At 42.4% G+C, this 13,398-nt stretch overlaps 1 protein-coding gene across 7 annotated transcripts in view; it reads right to left on the bottom strand.

Annotated features, from left to right (window-relative positions):
* Positions 1 to 1,073: 1,073 nt before the first annotated feature.
* The window catches only part of LOC140515304 (protein bicaudal D homolog 2-like), a 40,347-nt gene continuing 28,022 nt past the window's right edge, over positions 1,074 to 13,398 (bottom strand). For 6 of the 7 annotated variants that reach the window (XM_072625939.1, XM_072625937.1, XM_072625941.1 and 3 more), the window contains 5 exons: positions 11,927 to 12,349; positions 5,762 to 6,772; positions 4,460 to 4,611; positions 3,130 to 3,349; positions 1,074 to 2,609 (listed from right to left, as the gene is read on the bottom strand). In XM_072625939.1, the coding sequence (XP_072482040.1) occupies positions 2,604 to 2,609; positions 3,130 to 3,349; positions 4,460 to 4,611; positions 5,762 to 6,772; positions 11,927 to 12,349 (1,812 nt within the window). In that variant the 3' untranslated portion in view covers positions 1,074 to 2,603. Of the gene's footprint in view, positions 2,610 to 3,110; positions 3,350 to 4,459; positions 4,612 to 5,761; positions 6,773 to 11,926; positions 12,350 to 13,398 lie in introns of all 7 variants that reach the window. The other variant, XM_072625938.1, reaches the window with a different exon arrangement.

The raw sequence follows: 13,398 nt of genomic DNA, 5'->3' as shown, positions 1-13,398 counted from the left end.
ATTGCTTTAAGTCCCAGTTAAAATTACACCTTCTACAGGAAGTCTTCTCTGATCTCTTAATTCTGATGCCTTTCATCTGTTGATTTTTTTCCAGTGTATCCTGTACATAGCTTGTTTACATATTGTCTTCTCCATTGGAATATAAACACTTTGAGAATAGGAACTGTCTTCTACCTTTCTTTGTATGTCTAGTGCTTAGCCCAGTGCCTGGCCTAGAGCAAGCAGGTGTTTACTTAATGTTTATTGACTGACTCTTCTGGAATAGACTCAGTGTACCTCACATACAAGTCAGTAGGGCAGGTAATTCTTTGATCCTCTTTCAAAAGCAGCTAGTTCCCGAAGGAAGGAAGAAATCTGGCCGTAACCCCAAATTACCTGGACATCCTCTGGCCCTCCAAATTTACCTTCCTTTACAGAGGAGAAGGAAGGGGGGAACCTCACTCTAAGTGAGTACCTGAATAGGCCAAGGTCTCCCAATGCATTCTGGGCCTTCTCCAGTCATCCTGATGAATATCTGATCACTGGATCCAGATGGCCCAAGAGGGGAAGTGAGGCTGGTGACCTTGCACAGCCCTCCCACACTCAAAACAAAGTCAAGTGCAAGTCATGTCATCATTTCTCTGATGTCATTGTCTTCTTTGAAAACAAAGGACAAACACTGACAGACCTTCTAGGGAGGGCTATGCATGGTGGTCAAAAAGCCTTGCAGTAACATAATAGGAAAGGTAGTTAGCAAGAGCTGGTCTTTTGTAAAACAAATTGAAAAGACAATGAACCAAGCAGGGGACCATCCTGGATAGTACACTACAGTAGTGACTAGGGGAAGATGAAGGCATCTGGTCTCATCCCACTAGGCTGAAGTCTCTGTAAATCAGCTACAGGTGAAATCAGCAATCATTGTGACCCAAAAGGCTGCTTGCATTTCCCAGTTAGGTAGGATAGGGGTATGCCCAATATCAGGCCCCTTGGTCTTGTTACTTTCTGTTCTTAGTATTTGCTGTACTAGGATGTGACTTGTATGTAATGAGTCAGTAGTCTCAAATATAAAGACATCAATCTCACAAAACTAGAAATGCAGACAACTAATACAATTTATTTATGTGTTTCATTCTTTACACAAAAGATTTCAACATGCATTGTATTGAGGGGGGGATTTAGAGAATGTTACTTCATACACAAAGTACAGATATTTTAATATCTCCATTAAAAATATATCTATATATACTTTCATTCCATTTAAACTATTCTCTTATCTCTTGCCAGGCTGATCTAGTTAGAGAGAGCTTTCTGTACCCCTTGTAGCCAGCTGGCAGTCTGACAAGAATACATTCTGGTACCGAAAATACTCAAAGGCTCACAAACTAATACTAAGAGTTTAGGGGTGTGTGGTTGATAGCACCACCCACCCTTCAAGTCACCAACTCTCTTGAGGTGTTGAGTCTATACCCAGCATGCGCTTTAGGGAGGAACATGAAGAGGAAATGGCTTCCTCTTATTAAAGATGCTTAAAAAGTGGATTACCAAAATAACATCCTCTGCAAGAATTCAGTGTCCCATCATTTAACATTTTTCCCCAAGAGAAGATACAGGCAGAATCTAAAGAATCCCATAAAGGACTGTGGGTGGCTAATTCCCAACCTTAAAGGGACTTGACTGGAAGAGGAAAAAACCCAGAGACCTTTCCACAAAAACTACACAATTCTGAATCTGCATAAAACAGCCCCTTACTAGGGTTACTTGACTAATCCTTGAATTTAAGAATCTACTGTCTTTGGACTTCAGATGGCTTTTACCTAGAAACCTTTGGAACCTTTACAAAAACCTTTACAAAAAAAAAGTCCCCTATACCGGAGAATCTAAGCAAGTTCCAGCATTGCCAAACATCCCAAATACTTGTCCCATATTCAGGGGCCTTGGATGACAAAGCTCTTTGCCTGAAAACCCCTACAACAATCCATTCCATTTAGGATTTGCACAAATACATTTCTTAAAGTTTAAAACAGTACACAGTACACTGATAGAAACTACTTTTGCAGACAATTTCTAACACCATACAAATAGCACCAAGTGAATATCCAATTATATGGAAACTAATTTGTAAACATAAAGACATGCAAGGTTTTATGTCTTGCTTGAAATGGAATTGAACACCAACAGGAATTAGTCATAGGAGAGGAGCAACATCAAGTTTCAGTATTTTTTTTTTTAACATTTCTGAAGAGACAGGCGCACAATGAACACGGGAACGGGGAATATGGTACTCTTCACAAAGGAATCACAGGACAATAGTACTCAAAACAAACCACAGCCCCACTGATACTTCAGTGGAATGTAGCTCTTAGACACAACACAATCTCAAGCATCATTTTGAAATGCCCTGGGTTTTCAAAACAATAATAGATTTTCTTACTGTAACTGAAATAACACATTAAAAATCTTCCCAAAAGACATCCAATACTCTTGGACAACCATTTAAAGCTGATAAGTTGGATGATCTCAATGTTAAATGCCAGTCCTGTGCAGATCCGTTTGCTTGTCAACCCTGTTGCTTCCCCTCTGCTGGAAAAACAGGGAGGGGGGTCTTCTTTCTTTATGCTGTTCATTTACCGCTGGTGGAAATTGAGAAGAAAAAGAACATTAAAAACATAGCAATGAAAATTAGGCAAGGAGCTGTGACTGAATATTTTCAACATCTCATCATATAAAATTCTAAACTGTCTTATTTTCAGAATGAGAGGGAAGCCTCACTGACACATTATTCTAAGGCCATTGGAGAGATTTATTAGGACAAGATTAAGTCATAATAAAAATAATTTCCCGGCAAGGTTACAATTCAGTAGCCAACTTAGAAAGCTCTTGAAAAGTCAATTATTTGGCTAAGTAAGATGATTAAAAACTATGGAGCTCAGAGGTAGGCACACACCATCAGCTTGATTAGGGATGAGTTGATGAGTCAAGAACTGAAAACACACTTATGAGAAAAATGTCATCCAGGGAAGCTCCTTAGAGATAAGAGGATAAATAAACTCAATGAAAAGTTGGCCAGCTACCCTCAGTCACAATCTTCACTGTATGGAAGCACCTCATCCCTACCCCTCCTAGCTCCATACCTGAACAAACATGTCATACCCAGTTACTTTTAAAAGGTCTCCCTTTAGGGTCCGAAACAAGCTTTGACCGACTGTTCATTGGCACAGTGGACTGTGATTCCAGTGCCTCCAAGCGCTGGGTCAGTGCCCGTTTCTGCTGAATTGCTAGGCTCAGCAAAGACTTCAAGGTCTTCTTTTCATCTTCGGCAGCAGCAAGCTGTTGCTGTATTTCACCAAGCTGCAAAACATACTCATCACATCTGCAAAAGAAGGGGGAAAAAGGCAGTTCAGCGCCTCCCACCCATCTCTTTACCTAAACATCTTGGTCTCCCTTCAGGCATGGGTCCACAAGCAGGCAATCCTGCTTAACATAACCCATTTATCTTCAAGGACCAACTGGATCACTCATAAGTGAGCAGCTGCCATGTTGTTTCCTTGTCCTCGAAAAGAACACAGCTCTTCACCTCTTATATCCTCAATGTAGGAGGAGATCAATTCCTCCATAAAAAAGGCTGGAGACTTAAGGAAAACTTCTAGTCAGTAAATAAATTAATAAAAGTTCCTTTCTCTGTGGTGTCCTAAAGTTTACAAAGCTCTTTTCTCACAACACCGAGCTGGATAATCAAGGATTTTTCAAACGGAGGAAACCTCAGAAAAGGTTTGTGACTCACCTAAGATCCCAAATCTAGTAAGCATGAACCAGGGTGCAAACCTGGCTAAACCCTGGGTCTACTACTCTTTGCTACATCCTTCTCACTGAAAAAAAAAACCTGCTGCATGAGGAAACTCAGCCAAACATAGTCTTGGTTCTAAGAAAGCTCCAGGGCAAGGTCAAAGACCATGGTTACCAGTGCCATTCTCTTGATAGATTCTCTTAATGCTTTATTATTGAGTCTTCATAAGAATATACCTCCTGTTGAAGGTAGCTTACAAGGAAGAGATCATGTAGCATACTGCACTAAGAGGACAGGACAGTTAAGCGACAAAAAGTGAACTAAGCCAATTGATCTGTCCACTATCATGCAGAATGTGACTCCCAAAGTCAGAACCAAATTCCCACTTGGTGGTTCTTTTACACAGTATCTCATGTTTAGATTAATGATGTGAAGTATAGATAACACGAGTAGGAACAGCTATATGTGTGCATTGTCTTCTCTGGGAAGAAAAGGTACAAGGTCTCTCCTTCCTCCCTTTGTCACATATGCAACCAAGTGTGCAAAGATTAGCTTGGGGGCAGGTGCCCACTATAGGGCAACCAAGGACGGCAAATCTCTCTCTTGGCCCAAGCTCTGTGTTTCCTCACAAACAGGAAATGAGTTCACCCGAGCGAACAGATTTGGAAACAGAGAAGAGGCAGAACTGAAACTTGCCTGCTGGCAAACACTGCCCGAAGGGAAGAAAAAGTAGCAGTATCTTCTTTCAGAACTTTCAGTTCATGCCTTAATTTACTCATGGTTTCTGATACCACAAGTTTCTCATCTTCATATTTGCGTTTCATATTGGAAAGGGCACCTTCAGCAGCCTAGAGGAGAAAGAAAAGAATATGGGTCTACTGGCAAGCTGCAATGAAGAATTTGCCAAGCCCTCCTCCAGAGGTTCAATTTGCTCCCCCTGTCCCCTCAATATTAGTACTTTCCCTCTGATAGTCCAATTTACCCTTTGTCTAATCTTGCACGGACATAGTTGTTCATGTGTTGGCTATTCCATCAGCATGTGAGTACCAGGAGTGCAAGGATCATATTTTGGGTTTTTTTTTAAGGTGGCTTTTATTTTTGCATCCCCAGAGCTTAGCACAGGGCCAGGCACATAGTGAATTCTTAATAAATGCTTGCTGATTTGATTTTACCAACCAAGTGAACCAACTTCTCAACCTACTTTACATTATTCTAGTTAGTGACTGTTAGCCCACTACAGCTACCCCATATCAAGGGGGTTAGTAGCACAGTAGATCTGGAAAGTCCAGTAGCACCCGAGATCTGGAAAATCCACATAAAATTTTTTGGCCTGCCCTTTGTACCAGAGAAGAAGTCTGAATCATTAAGGTATTAAATGATTAAAATATGTTGGTGTTTTATAATATTATACATATATTTTATCCATTTCTGGGTTTCTAAACTTTTTCTGTGTCATCTGCTGGCCTTCACGTGTCATCTGTGGATTCCACAAAACTCTCCCCAAATTCCCATTTAATTTCTTACGTCAACTCTTGATATAGCACAACAGCAATGAGAAAAGTCAAGGTGTGGAAGGGAGAACTACAGTTGTTAATTTTAATCAAAACTGTAATCAAAACCTACACAGGGGCTAGTCCACAAGTTCACTAAATTCCTATCTCTATGGGCCTTGGTCATGACAAGTAATAACTTGCACACAGGCATTATCGAGGGATTTTGTACTCTGTTGGAGTAACAACACCTTAAAGTAGTAGAAATTTTAAAAAATCTACTCTTCCTTACATCTTTCCAAGTTAACATGTTGAATGATGTGAACTTTCCAAAGAAAAAGAAAAAAATGTTCCTCTGGATACCTGGTTTTCCCAACCTGACAACAAGTCATCTTTGAGTCCTTTAATCTGTTATTCACAGAAGGTCTCTTTCTGTCTCTGCTCCAGAGGCAAATGTCACATGCCTCTGTAGTGTCCAAAGTGCCTAGGATTATCACCAATAGCTTACCTGCTTGTTGGCCTTCAAGACAGTCCTCAGAGTTGCTATTTGCTCTCTTTGGGTGTTCAACAAAGACTTCAGTTTCATTATTTCATCAACAAGAGCGTTTTTATCCTTCAACTCTGTTGACATGGTTTCAAGGGACTTGTTGCGCAGTGAGATCGCCAGGGCTGTCTGGAGTTGCTTCACCTGACTTCCAATGATGGAAATTTGGTTGGAAAGACTCTCAGGTTCCTTGTCATCCTCTTCTCCATCAGACTCACAAGGAGAATCACTAACAGACTGGTTGCTGCTGCCACTTTTCACGGAGCTTGCCTCAGGGCTAAACAAGACTTTCACAAAGAGATCATTAGACTGGCTTCTGCTCATACGCGCATTGGCTACGACATCATTGGCATGCCTTTTGCAGGTATGGACAGGGGCCTCTTGGCCATCTTTATAGCCATCCAACAGACCACGATCAGGTAACAGGTTGTTGCAGACACAGACTCGGCGATACATGTTGGCCAGATCTTCAGCAATCACCTGCAGCTCCTCCTGGGCAAGGCTCAGTTTGCTCTGAAATTCTGATGACCGTTTCCTGGAAGCCTGAAGCTCGTTCTCTAAATTAGTAATGATCTCTTGCTTCTGCTTACCTGATTTGGCCCAGAATCTTATCTTCTCTGTTAGGTTTTGAGACTCTTCTTGCCAGGACTCTGTGTCCTGCTTGTACTTGGCTTCAAAATCCTGGTATTTCTGATGTAGCTCCTGAAGTTCTGTCTTCAGCCTTGCTACTTGGGAACAGTTTGACGCAGCACAGTTATGTTCCAGGCTACGGAGTTCACTGTCACCACTCTTCTCTCCATCTTTTCCAAAGAGCAAACCCCCTTCGTTAGTGCCATACCGTTTGTTTAGAGTCTGAATTTGCTCAAGAAGGTAGTTATTTTGAGCTTGCTGTTTGGACAGCGCATCCTTCGTACTATCAAGCTGCGTCTGCAACTCTTTTATACTACTTAATAGCGATGATTTTTCATGATCAACCTGTAGGTACAAAGCAAAGAATTTCGAACGGGAATTAAATTTCCTTCTAATGTTGGACTTGAACTGAATGACCATTTGTTTGACACACAGTAGCATGGATTCCTTCATGGATAAAAGATTCAAAGAGTGTTAGGGGTCATCTAGTCCAACCTCTGAGATTCCAGAGTTTATCCTCATTGTATGTTTAGAAAAGGGCATCACGGAGAGGAAGGAAGGGGAATGGGACTCTGTTTGACTCAAGATCAAACCTTAATCCAGGGGGAAGGGAGAAAACTTTTGTGGCCTTTACACCACAGAGTAAGGAAGCTAGGCAACATGCAGAGGGCAATCAGGATAGTGAAGGAACTTGAGTTCATTCTGTATGAGGAATGGTTGAAGGAAATAAGAAGGAGAAAAGACTTGGGTGAGGTAGGGCAGAATGGCCACCTTCAGGTATTTGAAGAGCTGTGATATACAAGAAGGATCAGACTTGCTCTATTATTTGGCCCCAGAGGAACAATAATAGGGAGAAGTTGGAAAGAGGCTCAATGTCAGGGAAAGGCAGACAGTTTTCCCAAAGTATAACTGGCTGCCCTGAAAGGTGACAGGTTCCCTCCATGGAGGTCTTAAGCAAAGGATGAGAGACCTCTTTTTGGGCATGCTGCATTGGGGATCCTTTGGGGAATATGGGTTAGACTAACTGGATTTCAGATATCTTTTAAATTCTGAAATTCTGTGATTCCATGGACGGGGAAAAAAGCATCTACTCTCCCTGAATTCACAGTTTCTGTTGGTGGTAGCACCATTCACACACAGCCTCTGTCTTAGTGTCTTTTCCTAGCCAGTCAGTTACCAGGTCCTGCTGATTCCACTTCCAAAAATCTCCTGCATCTGTCTAGTATGTTCTCCATTCCCCAAGTAATCTTGTTAATAATTCAGGGTCTCCTTATTAGTTACCCAGACTATAGCTTGCTTCCAACTTTCTTCTCTGCTCCTCAGGCCAAAAGAATATTTCAAATGCACAGATCTGGTGGTGTTACTCCTCAGTTCAAAAAGAAAAAGAAGAGAAAAGAAAATGAAAGAAAAGGAAGAGAGGGAGGGAATGGGAAAGAAAGGGAAAGGAAAAGAAAGGAAAGGAAAGGAAAGTAGAAGAAAAAGAAAAGGAAAAAAGGAAGTAAAACAAAATAAAACAAAACTGAAAATAAAATCTTCCTGGGCACTGTGGGTACACAGATGAACATGAAAGCAGGCCCTACCCTCGCTGACTTTGGGTCCTGCTGAGTGGCTGCCACTTATATCCTGATCAGTAAGTTCCAGTACTAGTAATGGGACTGAGGGACATTTCTTGCAAACTGATCTTGGAAACTTTTCAAAGAGAACCTTAACTACTGGGGAAAATCAGGTCAATCTTCCTGGAACTGGGGTCCAAGTGCTGAATATAGGAACACCTGCTGGTACAGTCTAGTTGGGATATAGATGACAAGAAGGGGAATATTGTGAGATAAGGGTAGATTGGAGCCTTGTGTAGATGGGGAAATCCTTAAATGCCAAGCTACAAAGTTTGTCATTTATCCTCAAGGCACTAGGAGGGCCCTGCAGGTTTTGGATAAGGGTAGTAAGATGGCCAGACTTGTCTGTAACTTATGAACATTATTTCAGCAGCTTCATAAAAGATGGTTTGGAGAGAGGGAAGCATGAATAAAAAGGCCACTCTTCAAGCTGTCATTCTTCAAGCCCCGCATGGCCTGCAGTCAACTATGTAGGCAATACTATGGCAAACTTTCACTTTGGAAGTGCTCCCAGGACTTAGATTCTTGAGCAGAGCAGTTGTGACCTCTCAAGGTTTTCAACTCATTCAGCTGGTCAGTGAGTGCTCAGTAAGATATGCTGCTCCACTGGGGCACATTTCATTAGCCAAAGTACCCTGCCAGCAGCAATAGGAGGATCTGATCACAGTGCCATCTTGCCCCATTACCTTGACTTCCCATTTCACCTCTTTTTTTGCTTTTCATAATGAATGATGTCCACCTATACATAGGATCAGTCCCTACCTGATAGCCCAAGCCTAAAGTAAGCTGTTTGGGACTTCAGTACAGAGACCAGCTCCTAAACCCCTGGCTCCATTTCTTGCTCTGGGAACCCTTGCTTGAATGCCAATCACCCTCTCCTCTCAGTGCTCTATCAGGTGGGTCTAGGATTCTTTTCTCTCCAGTTTACTCCTGCAGCCTGAATCCTCAGAACCTGGCCTTTGTCTCTCTAGACTCCAGGGAGGCTGCCTGAGCCTCCTTACATGATCTGACTGTTCTGGTCCTGACCTCTGATCCACCTGAGGCTTTCCTAGCTGACTGGACTACTGGCTGTGGCTAGCTGTGCCTTGTCGTCAAAGTCATTATCCCCCTTCTTCCACTGTCTTCCCAAGCACCCCAGTTATCACCTCCTGCCTGTGTTACTGCAGTGGCCTCCTCATTGGTCTCTCCCCAGTTCCAGAACCATGTATCCTGCCTGAATTACCTGGCTCTGAAATATGAGCTGGAGCCTTACTTTGCCAGGAACCTGGTCTCCATATCACTTCTTGACCATCTCCATCCCATGCTGCCATGTGCATACCTACCCCCACCCTTACCAGATCCCCTCTATGTGTTGTCTTCCCCCATTAGAGGGAATTCCTTCAAGGCTTGTATTTGTATCCCCAACACTTAGCACACTGCCTGGCACTTGATAAGTAAGCCATCTTTCCATCTTCTCCTTTCTCCAGTCCCCTTTCCACACAGCTGTTCAAGTGGTAATACTGAAGGATAGGTCTGCCCATGTCACTCTCCTACACAAGAACACCCTGTGACTCCCTGGTGCGTAAAGGATGAAATACAAACTGCTGTGGCATTGAAAGTACTTCCTAGCTTAGTTCTAGCCCACCTTTCCAGGCTGATTAACGGCACCCCCCCCCCCCCACTGCCTCTAGGATTCTGCGATATTGACTCTTCCTCAATCCCCCATATTCTCTCTTTCACCTTTCTGTGGTTTTTTATACTTTTGGGTTTGTTTGGCTTTTGGTTCTCTCCGAGACCCAAAATGCTCTCTCTTTACCCAGCTTCCAAAATTTGCCTCTTGGAACTTCAAGTGGGATCTCTACAAAGGCTCAGTTCCCGTGACCCCCACTGGTTGTCAGCCTGTCCCACACTCCCAAATCCCTTGGTCTGTGTACAAATCCTGTATTTGTTTCTCCAACCTGTGGAAGAGAAGTCCTTGAAGGCAGGATGGCTGTCTCCCTTTGGTCTTTGGATCCCCAGTGTCTAGCACACAGTAGGTTTGTACTCACTGTTTTTTGACTTCAAAGCCTCAGCGATGTTCCGCTACAGCAGAAGAAACATGTGGTTAAATGCAATTGTGCCAACTAGCATGGACCTGAGTCAACTTCATCTTAGTTCCTCAGCACTAAGAGGCCTGTTCACATGGGCCCTTCCCTGGGTGGCGCTAGAAGAGCACCTTCAGCCTCCATCGCAGGACTCCGACTCTAAGAAGGGCTTGGTAGAGAGTCATTATCTGTGCTGCAGAAGAACATTTTTTCTGCCACAAAACGAAATGATTTAGAGTGGGGCAAGTAATTTTTCAGAGGCAAATATTCTTTTAAAAAATAATCCTCTTAGAAAAAAGAGCTGAGTCACTCATTGTTAAATGAGGTGTCAGCAGCTGCAACAACATAGCAGAATAGAAGCAAAGGCACATTATGGTCCCATTCTCATTAGCAAAAAGCCTTTCCCATCATAGGATGGTAGGGAAACCATTTTCTGAGAAAGTGCTTTTTCACATGCTTTCAATAGCTAGGCTAAGTCAAATGCTACCAGCAACAGACAAGGAATGGGAGGCCTGTTTCCGTAAAGGGACAGATTCAAAGGCACCAAGATCTAGAGTAGAAAGGACTCAGAGAGTACCTGGTCATAACTAGATTCTCTCTCACTGAGTCACACAGGTTGTAAGTGTTGGAGGCAGGATTTGAACCCAAGTCCACCCAGGGAGCCTGTGACTCCAGAGACAGGGCTCTTTCTAGTGTATCACCCTGCCTCCTATACTGGATTCTTCTTTATCCAATCCATTTAAGAGCCCAAGTTCTCAGCACTTTAATCGAGCTCTTTTAGAGCAGGTAGGCTAAGGTGATCCGCTATCCTTTTGTGGCAATGTCTTCCCCCGTTGGAAAGCAAATTCCAGGAAGGCCCATGCTGTCTTGTTTTCTTGTATTTGTATCCCTAGGACTCTGTACAGTGTCTGGCACACAGTAGACGTTTAATAAATGTTTGCTCTCTCATTTGTCTAGCCAGCTAGTTAGTTATGATGTTACGCTGGGATACATTTCATTTACTGTCATGGGCCACACCGGTCTCAGTTTGATTTAGCAAAAACTGTTCAGCCCAGAATATTCCTAATGAGGTCAACTCAGTTCAACAAACATTTATTATTGCCATGTACGTTTTCAAGTGGAACAGACTCAGAGATAGGCAGTTCCCAATTCATCCTAAACCTGATTTCCTGAGCCTGAAAAGCTGAGCAACTCTTACCAATCACTAACTTCTCAAAGCTATTTCAAGAATGAGTGAGAGGTCAAAATACCCATGGAAGTATGGGAAACAAGATGTTTCACATAAATCTCTCTGAAGAAAATGTCTTAGTTGTCAAATGGCTAAGAATTTATCATATGATCTTCCAAATGTCAGGAGGGCAAAATCGAGGACATCTTGTTTCTGCAACAAGTCTCAGAGAGGTAAGGTTACAACTCCTCGACCACCTCGAAGGTGTTTTCTCATTGGCTTATTTAAAGACGTGTTCCAAAAGTCTGCATTTTTTTCAGGAAAAATGATTTCTGGAGAAAATGCCTTTGACTTTCCACATCCTAGTCCCCTTTCATCATATCTGCAGATGTGTCTGCCACTGCTGAGCCCTACTAGCACTCCTCACCTATTCTCATCTTTGAAAGCCCTAGAGACAAAGGTACACTAAGGCCACCAGGTTTGTTCCACTGAAGGAAGTCTATACACAGCTCAGCAAAAGAAAGCCAGCCGAGTACTTCTCAGAAGAATTTTGCAGTGGATTTGGATTGCAGTGCTGAACTCTTCTAAGAGATTCATTTACGTTTAGATCCTCATGCTGCCTAGCTGACAAACACACAGAAAAGAGCCCTCCTACCTGCAGAAGCTGTTGGTTCAGTTTCTGAATCTCTGATAAACTGAGCTCACTCAAAAGATCACACACTAAACCAGGCTGGGGCCTGGAGCTGTTGCTATTTTGAGGCGTGGACATCATGTTTTCTCTGCGGTTCCTGAAGACTTGATTGTTGTAGCTAAAGCCCAGGTCGTCATCATTACAATGATTCAGGTCATCAAAATTTGTTGGCAGAGTCCCTAAGGAATCATAAGTGTTGATGTATCCAGAAAGCACCCTGCGCAGCTCCTTTTTTTGTTCTCGTTCACTCTGGAGGGTTTCCAAGGCCTCCTCGAGATGATGGTCAGAGATCTCCTTCTGTCGAGTGACTTCAGCCAGACGACTGTCTCTAAGCTCAATTTCTTCATTTCTCCTCTGAACTTCACGTCTTAAGCCTTCATACTCCACCTGAAATGAAAAGAAAATGTCTTTTTCTTAAAACAACTATTCTGTGCACCTCATGAGTTCTGAATTTACACCTTACCTTATTTATACTAGGAACTGCCCTGTTTAGAGACATTCCCAATAGAAAAGAATCAAAGGATAGGAAGAGTCAGTTCTCAAAGGAAGAAATTCAAGCTCCCAACAATCGTGTGACAAAATGCTCCAAATCACTAAAAATTTCAGAAATGCAAAGTACAACAACCCTGATGTTCAATCTCATATACTTCAGGATGGTGATAAAGGGAAATTACAACTGTTGTAGGAAAGCAGGCACACTAATGTCTGATTAGTAGAGTTGTGAAATGGTCTGGCCATTTTAGAAAGCAATATGGAGCCATGTTCCAAAGTCACTAAACTGTGACTATGACTCAGAGATACTGCTATCAGGCCTATAGCTCAAAAAGATCAAAGAACGAGGAGGACTCATGTAAAATTATATTTGTAGTAGCTCTTTTTTTATGACAAAGAACTGGACACAAAGGGAGTCAAGTCTAGTAGCAGTCACTGCCAAACACTATGTTAAGCATCAGGGATTCAAAGAAAAAGCAAAAATACAAAAAATCCTAGTTCTCTGGGAACTCAGTCTGATGTATAGCTTATCATTTGGAGAATAAATGAACAAATGCATGAATATGAGTGCAATGGAATATTATCATTGCATTGTAAGAAATGATGAAAAAGAAAACTTGGGAAAACTTGTATGACCTGATGCAGTGAGGTAAACAGAACCAGAATAATTATATATAAGGTTCAGAATGAGACATATACATTTTTGGAGGTGGCCAATGTGAGAATTTGTTTTGCTTGAATGCATATTTTACAAGGGTTCTGTTTGTATTTGTGTGTGTGTGTGTGTGTGAGTGTGTGTGTGTGTGTGTGTGTGTGTGTGTGGTGTGTGGTGGGGGTGTATGTGGGTGTGAGCTCATATGCATGTGTGTTGGAGGAAGGGGGTAACTGAAGGAGAGAGGAGGAGATAGCAATAGGGTTTTTAGAAAGAAAAAAAAGAGGGCCAT

The sequence above is a fragment of the Notamacropus eugenii genome, chromosome X (genome assembly GCF_028372415.1).
Source record: "Notamacropus eugenii isolate mMacEug1 chromosome X, mMacEug1.pri_v2, whole genome shotgun sequence".
NCBI lineage: Eukaryota > Metazoa > Chordata > Mammalia > Diprotodontia > Macropodidae > Notamacropus > Notamacropus eugenii.
This window is presented reverse-complemented; position numbering and strand designations above follow the sequence as displayed.